The sequence below is a fragment of the Callospermophilus lateralis genome, chromosome X, assembly GCF_048772815.1.
Source record: "Callospermophilus lateralis isolate mCalLat2 chromosome X, mCalLat2.hap1, whole genome shotgun sequence".
NCBI lineage: Eukaryota > Metazoa > Chordata > Mammalia > Rodentia > Sciuridae > Callospermophilus > Callospermophilus lateralis.
Window position 1 is genome coordinate 51,285,270 of NC_135325.1, and position 10,636 is coordinate 51,295,905.

At 40.5% G+C, this 10,636-nt stretch overlaps 1 protein-coding gene across 1 annotated transcript; it reads right to left on the bottom strand.

Annotated features, from left to right (window-relative positions):
- Window positions 1–6,627: 6,627 nt before the first annotated feature.
- Itgb1bp2 (integrin subunit beta 1 binding protein 2) lies at window positions 6,628–10,411 on the bottom strand. The gene is made up of 11 exons (XM_077106989.1): window positions 10,184–10,411; window positions 9,902–9,951; window positions 9,757–9,813; window positions 9,449–9,591; window positions 8,710–8,804; window positions 8,548–8,606; window positions 8,335–8,405; window positions 8,130–8,229; window positions 7,555–7,668; window positions 7,262–7,324; window positions 6,628–6,978 (listed from the first exon to the last, which is right to left on the bottom strand). The coding sequence occupies exons 1-11, from the start codon at window positions 10,245–10,247 to the stop codon at window positions 6,754–6,756; spliced, it is 1,041 nt and encodes a 346-aa protein (XP_076963104.1). The 5' UTR covers window positions 10,248–10,411; the 3' UTR covers window positions 6,628–6,753.
- Window positions 10,412–10,636: the final 225 nt, after the last annotated feature.

A 10,636-nucleotide genomic window follows, 5' to 3' on the forward strand; every position in this document is an offset into this window, starting at 1 on the left:
GGAAATTGAGGCATGATAATCCCGAAGTTCAAAGCCAGCCTCAGCAATTTAGCAAGGATACCTAAGCAACTTAGCAAAACACTGTCTCAAAATAAAAAACAAAAGGGCTGGGAACGTGGGTCAGGGTTTAAGCACCTCTGGGTTCAATTCCCAGCACCAAAAAAAAAAAAAAAGGAAAGAAAAAGGAAAAAGATGCAAATTTTATGTTCGGAAGTGGACAGACATAACACCTGCAAGGCCCTTAGCATATTGCCTGGAATGTTAGTTTGTATCAGAAATGGTTACTCTAACCTGGCACAGTGGCACATGCCTATAATCCCAGTGACTCAGGAGGCTGAGGCAGGAGGATCCAAAATTCAAAGCCAGCCTCAGCAAATCAGTGAAGCCTTAAGCAACTTAGCAAGTCCCTGTCTCTAAATAAAACACACAAAGAGCTGTGATGTGACTTAATGGTTAAGCACCCTTGGTTTTCAATCCCTGGTACCAAGAAAGAAAAGAAACGGTAACTGTGAGTCAAGTACAATGGTTTACACACTAATCCCAGCTACCTGGGAAACTGAGGCAGGAGGCTCACAAGTTAAGAGGCCAATGTGGGCAATTTAGCAAGTTCAGTGATTAGAGTGCACCTGGGATCAATCCCCAGTATGGAAGGAAGGGTAGATAACTATAGCTATTGGTTACAATTCATGTTGTACACCTCCTTGATAATATCTTACAATTTAGGCTTCTTAAAAATACCTTTATTTTATTTTTTGTGGAGCTGAGAATTGAACCCAGTGCCTCAAGCATGCTAGGCAAGCGTTTGTGGGTGAGCCACAACCCCAGCCCCACATTTTAGGCTTTGGCTATATAAAATGAACTAGTACACTATTTATTAAAGCTGTACATTTTAAAGTTTATAAAGAGTTACTTGAACTGTTTTTTTTTTTGCCAATTCCAATATGTCAACTCACCCTCCAAAAAATGACACTAAGAATAAACTGGGCTGGGGGGCTGGGGATGTGGCTCAAGCAGTAGCTCGCTCGCCTGGCATGCATGCAGCCCGGGTTCGATCCTCAGCACCACATACAAACAAAGATGTTGTGTCTGCCAAAAACTAAAATAAATATTAAAAATTCTCTCTCCCTCCCCCCCCCCTCTCTCTCTCTCTTAAAAAAAAAAAAAAAAAAGAAGAAACTGGGCTGGGGCTGTGACTCAGTGGTAGTACACTTGTCTGGCATGTGAGAGGCACTGGGTTCAATTCTCAGCACCATATATAAAACAATAATAAATAAAGGTCTATCAACAACTTAAAAAATATTTTAAAAAAAAAGAAACTGCTGCTGGGGTTAGAAAGGACATTGTAGGGTTCAGTTCAAAAGGAAAACCATATTTGTACTTCAAATGTATAGAAGAGATCCAAGAAGCCTCTTTACCTCTGATCAAACGTCTCTGTAATGTCATATCCATGCACTTATATTCCTTAATCTTGCCTCAGCCTCCAAATTCTCATCCATGTTATGCTGTAGTTTCTCATTTTTGTTGCACATATTCATTCTCATCTGCTCCTACCCTTATCCCAATGAGACCCTTGTTCCTTGAATTTGAACAGACAGAAAAAGATGCTATGAAAAGAACTTGAGATCATCTAAGATTTGGTGAGCTTTCCTGTTCAATATTTCTTGGAGTCTGAATGTCCCAAATTCTTGACCACTCTATTAAGGAAATAAATCTGACTCAAGGGAGACTCAAAACACAGTTTGCATCTCTAAATAAGATCTCTATATGTTTTTTGTGGTATAGGGGATTGAACCCAGGGACACTCTATAACTGAGCTGTAGCCCAAGATTACCTCCTTTTTTTAAAAGATAATCTTGTTAAACTGCCAATGGCCTTCAACTTGCAAAACTCCTGCACTGGCCTCCTAGGCTCAGAGTCACATGCTATAATTCTAGTGACTCAGGAGGACAAGGCAGAAGGATTCCAAGTTTAGGAGCAACTTGAGCAACTTAACAAGATTCTGTCTCTCAATTTTTTTTAAAAAAATTGTAGCTTACTGGTAAAGCATTTGTCTAGCACGCACAAGGCCCCTAGTTTCAATGCCTAGTATAGGGGAAAAAAAAAAGGAAAAGAAAAGAAAGGAAGAAAAACCCTACATTTAAAAAGAAAAGGCTAGCTAGAGTTGTGGCTCAGCGGTAGAGCGCTCACCTAGTGATGTGAGGCCCTGGGTTCGATCCTCAGCACCACATAAAAATAAAAAATAAAGGTATGTGTTCAACTACAACTAAATAAACAAAATTTTAAAAAAAAAGAAAAGAAAAAGAAAAGGCCAACTTCTGTGTGTGCGTATTTGAATTCTTCTTTGAAAAGGTTTTAACATCTTACTGGTTCCCTCCTTAACAAATGGATTAAATAATAAGATCTTTGACATGTTAAAAAAAAAAGACATACACAGTCCCCTCTCTTGGTATCAGCAGGGGATTAGGGGGATCCAGTTTAGTATACCTGCCCTTGTGTCCCTACATATATTAAAATCAGTATATGCTCAAATACCTCATATAAAATATTCCTTTATCTTATATGGCATGGTATTTACATATAATAATTTTACATGGCATAGTATTTACATATAATCTATCCACGTCCTCCTATATACTTTCGTTGATCAGAGGTTGGTTGACTCCATGGGTGTAGAACCTGCAGATACAGATGGTTGACCATAATGCTTTTTCTTTCCCCTTCTTGGTACTAGGGATTTGACCCAGGGGTCCTTAACCACTGAGCTACATCACCAGCCATTTTTATTGAGACAGGGTCTCAGTAAATTGCTTATGGTCTCACTAAATTACTGAGGCTGGCCTTGAATTTGTAATCCTCCTACCTCGAATTCCTGAGCAATGGGGTTACCGGCCATTATGCCCCCTCCTTTTATTGGTACCAGGGATTGAACCTAGGGGCACACAATCATTTGAGGTACATCCCTAGTCCTTTTTTTATTTTTAGACAGGTTCTTACTAAGTTGCTTAGAACCTCACATTGAACTTGAGATTCTTTGGCCTCAGCCTCCAGAGTCATTGGGATTTCAGGTGTGCTCCACTATCTTGGCATCATAATGCCTTTTTTGGGGAGTGGGGTACTGGGTATTGAACTCAGGGATGCTCAACCACTGACCCACATCCCAGCCCTATTTTGTATTTTATTTAGAGACAGGGTCTCACTGAGTTGCTTAGTGCCTTGCTTTTGCTGAGGCTGGCTTTGAACTCGCAATCCTCCTGTTTCAGCCTCCCGAGCCTCAGGGATTAAAGGCGTGCGCCCAGCCCCTTTCTTTTAAGTCATGTTAAATAAAACTTTGACCTGGGGGCTAGGGTTGTAGCTCAGTGGTAGAGTGTTTGCCTAGCATGTGTGAGGCACTGGGTTCTATTTTCAGCACTGCATGTAAGTAAATTAAATAAAGGTCCATCAACAACTAAAAAACAAAAAAAGAAACTTTGACCTGGCTGCATGTGGTGGCACAAGCCTATAATTCCAGCAGCTTGGGAGGCTGAGGCAGGAGGATTGCAAGTTTAAGGCCAACCTTAACAACTAAGGAAGGCTCTATGCAATTTTTATTTTGAGACCCGTCTCAAAATAAAAATTGATGTGGCTCAGTGGTTAAGTTCTCTGGGTTCAATCCTTAGTACCAAGGGAGGTGGGGAACTTGATCTATAATTTTAGTATCTTCTCAATCTAGCCACATTGCACTTTTTCTTCCTCTCCCTCAAATATATCTTTCTAATATATATTTGTAGGGCAAAAATAGCCTAAGAACTATATTTGGTGAAAATCTTAAGGGAAATATTTACTTTTTACCCTACACATTTCTAGATTGTTACTTAAAACAGAAAAAAAAACCCTCAATGTATTATTTTTGGAAATTACAATAAAACACACAAACACCTGTCCCAGTCTGCCTTTCCCTACTCTCACATACCCTTACCAATTTCTCATTCTCTAAATATCCATTCAAAATATATCTCTGAAACCTCACATTTATGGTCAATGAATTCTGAAGTAGGGTGCCAAGATAATTAAATGAGGAAATAACTATAGTCTTCCTAATTGTTAACGGTGCTAGAACAACTGGACATCCACTACAAAAGGTTAATGTTGAATCCTTACCTCACACCAAATAAAACAGATCAAACAATTAAATGTAAAAATTAAAACTATAAAATTATTAGAAGGAAATATGGGGGCAAATCTTCATGATCTTGTATTGGGTAATTGTTTCTTAGATATGACATCAAAAGCAAAAGCAATCTAAGAAAAATATGTAACTTTGGATTTCAAAAAACTGAACTTACATGTATCAATGGATAGCATAAATAAAGTAGAAAGACAACCCACAAAATGGGAGAGGATATTTATGAATCATTCCAGACAAGGGACTTGTCTCTAGAATAAAGAACACTTGCAACTCACAATAAAGACAATCCAATTAACAAATTGGTAAAGGATTTGAACAGTTATTTCTCCAAATAATATATACAAATGGCCAATAAACACATGTAAAGCTACTCAACATCATCATTAAGGTAATGTGAACCAAAATCATAGATACCACTTTAGACCCACTAGTATGTTTATAGTAAAAAAGATAATAACAAGTGTTGGTGAGCATGTGGAACCCTCTTATGCTGCTGGTAGAAATGTGAAATGGTACAACCTATTTAGAAACAGTATGGCTGTTCCTCAAAATTTTAACTATTTTTGTGGTGCTGGGGCAGGGTCTAACACATGCTAGATAAACACTATCACTGAGCTACATCCATAGCACTAGGGATTGAACCCAAAGTTGCTTAAGTACTTAGCCACGTCCCCAGCCCTTTTTATTTTTTCAGGGTCTTGCTAAATTCCTGAGGCTGGCCTCAAAATTGCAATTCTCCTTCCTCAGCCTCTATCATCACTGGGATTAGAGGTGTGAGCCACTGAGCCTGGTTTCAGTTTTATTTTTGAGACTCAAAAGTTGCCTGGGCTGGCCTCAAATTTGTGGTCCTCTAAGCCTCCCAGTAACTGGGAATGCAGGCATGCACCGAGATGCCTGGCTCTCGTGTTAAAGTTTGGCTCAGATATACTCCAAGAGAAATGAAAACATGTTTACAGAATAACTTGTACACCAACGTTTACAGTAGCATTACTTATAATATTCTAAAAGTGGGAACTACCTAAACATCCTTCAGCTGATGAACAGATAAATAAAATGTGATAAATCCACACAATGGAATACTTTTTGGACATAAAAAGGAATGAAATGCTGATATATGCCAATACATGGACAAACTTCAAAAGCATCATGCTAAGTTAAAGAACCAGTCACAAAAGACCAAATACTGTATGATTACATTTATGTGACATGTCCAGAATAAGTAAATCACACCAGAAAGTAAATTATTTATTGCCTACTATTCTGCATTTGGGGAGAAATTGAGAATTACTATTTCTTTGAGGAGTAATACTAATGTCCTAAAATTGTGGTTGTACATCTCTGTGAGTATACTAAAACTAACACTAAAATTTAGATTTTAGGGCTGGGGATGTGGCTCAAGCGGTAGCGCGCTCGCCTGGCATGCGTGCGGCCAGGGTTCGATCCTCAGCACCACATACAAACAAAGATGTTGTGTCTAAAAACTAAAAAATAAATATTAAAAATTCTTTCTCTCTCTCTCTCTCTCTCACTTTCTTTAAAAAAATTTAAAAAATTAAAATTAAAAAAATTTAGAGGGCTGGGGATGTGGCTCAAGCGGTAGCGCGCTCGCCTGGCATGCGTGCGGCACGGGTTCGATCCTCAGCACCACATACATACAAAGATGTTGTGACCGCCAAATACTAAAAAAAATAATATATATTAAAATTCTCTCTCTCTCTCTCTCTCACTCTCTCTTTAAAAAAAAATTTAGATTTTATACACAATTATTGTGTCATCTATGAACTGTATCTCAATAAAACTGTAAGGATGGGGATAAAATAGCTCAGTGGTAGTACCTTTGCCTAGCATGTCTTGATCCCTAGCACTACAAAACTGTACAAAATGTACTTCTGCCATGCAACCTACCCATTTTATTACAATCCACATTAACAACTCCATTTTTTCAATTCCTGTAAGCTCTTGAAAATAACTACAAAAAAATTGGAAAAAAAAGAAAAACGTAAACTACATTACACAATTTAGCACTGTTACACTACCTGATAATGTTTATTATTATTTCCTACAGATCAGCCTTCATTTGTCAGCCAGATTGTAAATTTTCTTTGCTTATTTTGATGAGTACTAGCAACTGAAACCAGGGCCTTGCACATGCTAGGCAAGCACTTTTAACCCTGAGCTACAGTTCCAGCACCAAACTATAATTTTCTGAATGTGTAAGTCTTCTGTTTCTCAGATATCTCTGAACTACCCAATACATAACTGAGCATACAGGAAGAACTGAGTAAATATCTTATGGTTGTGAAAAATAGAATGAATGTGCACGTGCTTGTTTTTACACACATGTATCGAACGCACAGAGAAGCTGTGGGAATGAATACGATCTTACATAGTGAGATGAGAGAATGACACTATGTGAAACTGCAGAATACAAGATTTATTTAAGGGAAAAAACAGCATGTTTTGGACAGTTTTGTTCTCCCCATCTTCATCCTCCTGCTGCTCAATGACACCAAATGTCAACTATATTCTGGTCTCAGATTCTAAGGGAGTCACTGAGGTCCTAACTAGATACTCAACTTCTTGTGTCACTATTCCCCCATCGCTTCCTCTTCCTCCTCCTCTGTCCAGCTCAGATCATCATCTGAATCCTCAGATTCTTCCTCATCCATCTCTAATACAACCCCTGCCCTAGCCTTCTCAGCTAGTGCATCAGGGTGCTCCAGCTGGGCCCAGGATCCTGGGTCAGCCTTGACCAGGGAAATTTCAACCCGAGATGGCATCAAGGAGACAGAGCTCTGCTCCACGTTTATGACCTAAGAAAGAGGGAAAGATACAGAGGAACACAGAAAAAAGAGAGAATGAGGAAACCAAAAGGATTGGGGTAGAGTGGTGATTAATGAAGAAAGAAAAATGAAAAAGGATGAGAGAAAGGAGAACAGAAGAAGGGAAAAGAGAAGGAATGTGAAAGCAAATGAAGAGAAAATCTCCACTTTCCCACTACAACTCTTTCCCTCAGGATACCCTTTTTTCATTCCATTCTGGTCCTTCTTTTACCCCATCTGCTTCCCCAACCTTTGTCCCCTTCTCTTCACTTACCCCCCAGAGCTTCATCTGTGCTTGGAACACGCGATTACCATCAAAGACAATGTGGATATGAAGCTGAGAGAAAAGAATTACAAGGGTAGTAACAATCAAAGAAGGGCAGAATAAGTCATTATTGCAGAGAATCAGGCCAGAGGTATGTATGATATGACTCTGACCTAAAAGTTCTCTCTTCCTCTCACGGAACTATGGAGTCTGTAAGTTAACTGTATACAGAATCTCTGCCTATAATTGTATAATATCACCCAATTCACCAGCCTCCCATCCTCTACCAGACCATTCCTCACCTCAGTTTGGCTGGCCTTCACCCAATTGAATGCAGGAAGTGGAATCTGGCCATACACAGTCACCACTACTAAAGAATCTGTCTGGTGCCAATCATGACGGCAAGATGCTGGCAGCTAAAGAGAAGATGTGAATAATAGATGGTAAAAATAAACTCTTAACCCAAAGGCCCAAGTGACGTTCTCGTGGGGTATGTGCAGCAGAGTCTCAGACTAACAACAATGCTTAATGAAGCAATGCATCTGAGTTATAGAGGAATAAGGATGTTTTTTTCAATACTGGGGATCGAACCCAGGACCTCTTACATTCTAGACAAGCACTCTACCATGGAGTCACATCCTCAGCCCAGGAGCAGCATCTTATTTGGTCTGAATTAAAGGAAGAGAGTTTGGCCCCGAGGTACAAAAAGAGAGCTTATCTCTGGTATTGGGTTTTATCTTTTTTAGTGTGTATGTGGTGCTGGGGGTTGAACCCAGGGCCTTACGCATGCAAGACAAGCACTCTACCAACTGCACTATATCCCCAGCCCTGGTATTGGGCTTTAATCAAGAGTTTAGAAAATCTGGGACTTGCTTACCTGCTTCCCCCAGTCATGTCTACCAACTCTGCATCCTGGCTGTGCCAAGAATGCCCCAAAATCCAGAGTCTGGATGCCACAACAGCTCCAAGACTTCATCCTGAGATAGAAAGATAATTCAACTAAATTTCCACACCAAGCTCCCAATGTTACCATCAATATTGGGAGAAACCTGTCTTACAGACCACCTAGGATCCTCCCTCACCCCTCATGGAATCGAGGTGCTCCTGGGTGGTAGGTACATGGAGTAGCATCACTCTCAGGGCCTTGGTAAACCTAACAAAGATAAAGGAGAATCAGAAACAGAATCAGGTCATTCTAGGGTTTACCCCACTCTGTCTCATGTTTATTCCCACCTATGCCTCTGGTATAGCCATCTCTCATCCACATGCTTGAGCCCCCCAAAGCTCTCACTCACAGCATCACATCCTGGGTTCTGGCAGCTGGAACCAGTCCGGATCAGACTACTATCAAGTCCTGGGCAAGAGAAACAGTCAGGAACCCATTAATTTCCCCAACCTTTGTGCTATTTCTGACAAATTCTACTTGGTGAAGTTTGACCTACTAAGATTCTACCTACCTGCCCCAGGTTCTTGGTCTAGTTCCTTTTGTTCCAATGCTATTTCCAAGGCTTGAGATACATTTAGTGGCAGTAACTTTGGAGGCAACTCTGACCTAGTGGTTATACGCAGGTTATTTAGTTCTGAGCCATGAATCATGACTGCCAGCTCCAATACTCCCACACATGGAAATAGTCAAAGTCTATTGGAGAAGTTGAGTAGCACCTCATTTCCAATGTGCACCTCTGTGTGGACACCCAAATCCCCAAACCCAGAGAAATCCTTAGGGCTGCTCTCATCCATCTTCTCAGTTGCTCTAATTATATTTCTCTACAGAACTACACCAGTTCATCTTCCTCTTTATCTAATTCAGAACCTGATGACTTTCTTCTGTTGCTCATATTAGTCTTACAAATTATTCTCTGCAGCCTCCTGGCTACCGATACTACTTCCTTTTCTTGATGGTTTATCTTATAGCTATTTTCTAGAAAGAAAAAGAAATCAAGCCATTCTCAACAGTCTTCCTTGTGTTAAACTAAGTATATATTTGTGTGTAAGAGGAAGATATCTATCCCTTATCCTTAGAGCAAAAGGACAGCACAACAGAAATTTCCTCCAAGACACAGAATATATACCATCCAACCCTGACACCTGACCCTTCTTATCTCTTTGATTCTTAGTTACCAAACCCAAATGACCCAGTAATTACTCCTAGAAAGCTACATGAATATAGGAAAAACCCAGGAGCCTTCTCTTTACTTGGGCCTCTCTCTGAGCAAGGTCTCTTCTGACTTTGGAATTGCATTCAGAGGTCTTTGTTCCTGAAGTGAACTTGTAGCAGGGCCCTCAGGCTGAGGGGCCTCAGGAAGCTTCTCAGCACAATGCGGTCCCATAGTACAGCCCTAGTATAGATAAAGAGATAAAGATTAGAAATAGAGGGCTGGGGTTTTAGCTTAGTGGTACAGTGCTTGCCTTGCACACATGAGGCACTGGGTTCAATCCTTAGCACCACATAAAAATAAATAAATAAAGATATTGTGTCTGTCTATAGGAAATAAAGGATTTACCTTGATGTTTAAAAACTCTGAGAAATCTACAGTTCGCTTTCGGCAACAGGACCATCCCTGGTAACAAGAGACCCAGATCAGCTTTGATTCCTGGGTATACTTCCTTTGGGAAATGTTCTTGTTACCCACCTCACCTACTGCTCACCTTTAGTGCATCATGGAAGATTGGGACCCCAGGGTGATAGCGACAGGAATCTAAGGATACCAGTAGAAAGATAGGAAAGATAACTATACCAAATATCACTTCTCCCTTTCCTCTGGGTTTTCTTTTCTTGTAAAAAAATAAATCAGCAAAGGTTTAAGATCACTCAGCCCAATTAAATAGCCAGAAGTACATGAAGTTTATCCCACCATGCTCCCAACAGTCTTACAGTAAACCATTCCCCTAATACCCAGAGAGCCCCCAGCCAGGTCAGGATTTACTCACCAGAGAGGTTGGTATTGGGGTCAAACTGTTGCCCACAGCCTTTGTTATGGCAGAGCAGAGACATGGAGGCGTTGGCAGAATAACTGAAAGGGTATTTCAAGGAGTTTGGCTGTCGTGTGGGGAACACCTCTTAGTCCGGAGGCTTTTAGCTGCCTGAAAGGGCCAGCTGTTTCTATCTTTAGTTCAGGAGGCGGACACCTCCTAACATGGGCAAGGGAACTTCAATTGGTCTCCCTAGCCAATAGGAAAGAGCACAGGAGCATTTTAGCTCCGAGGCTCAGGAAAAAAGGATCAGGCAAAGTAGTACTTGGAACTTGGGTGAGGTCAGCTAAGCACTGCTAAGACAGTTTTAGATGTTGCCAATTCCAAGTCTCTTACATACTAGCAGCTGCTCAGAAATATATACCAACTGAGACCCCACCCCCAACTCAATGAGGGTTTCTTCTAGCCCAT

Coding starts and splice junctions, on each gene's coding strand:
- Itgb1bp2 (XM_077106989.1), bottom strand. CDS start 10,247: ATGTCTCTGCTCTGCCATAACAAAGGCTGTGGGCAACAGTTTGACCCC. Junction 9,952..10,183: donor CCCCAATACCAACCTCTCTG/GTGAGTAAATCC, acceptor TGGTATCCTTAG/ATTCCTGTCGCTATCACCCT. Junction 7,325..7,554: donor TGAAGGCCAGCCAAACTGAG/GTGAGGAATGGT, acceptor CTTTTCTCTCAG/CTTCATATCCACATTGTCTT.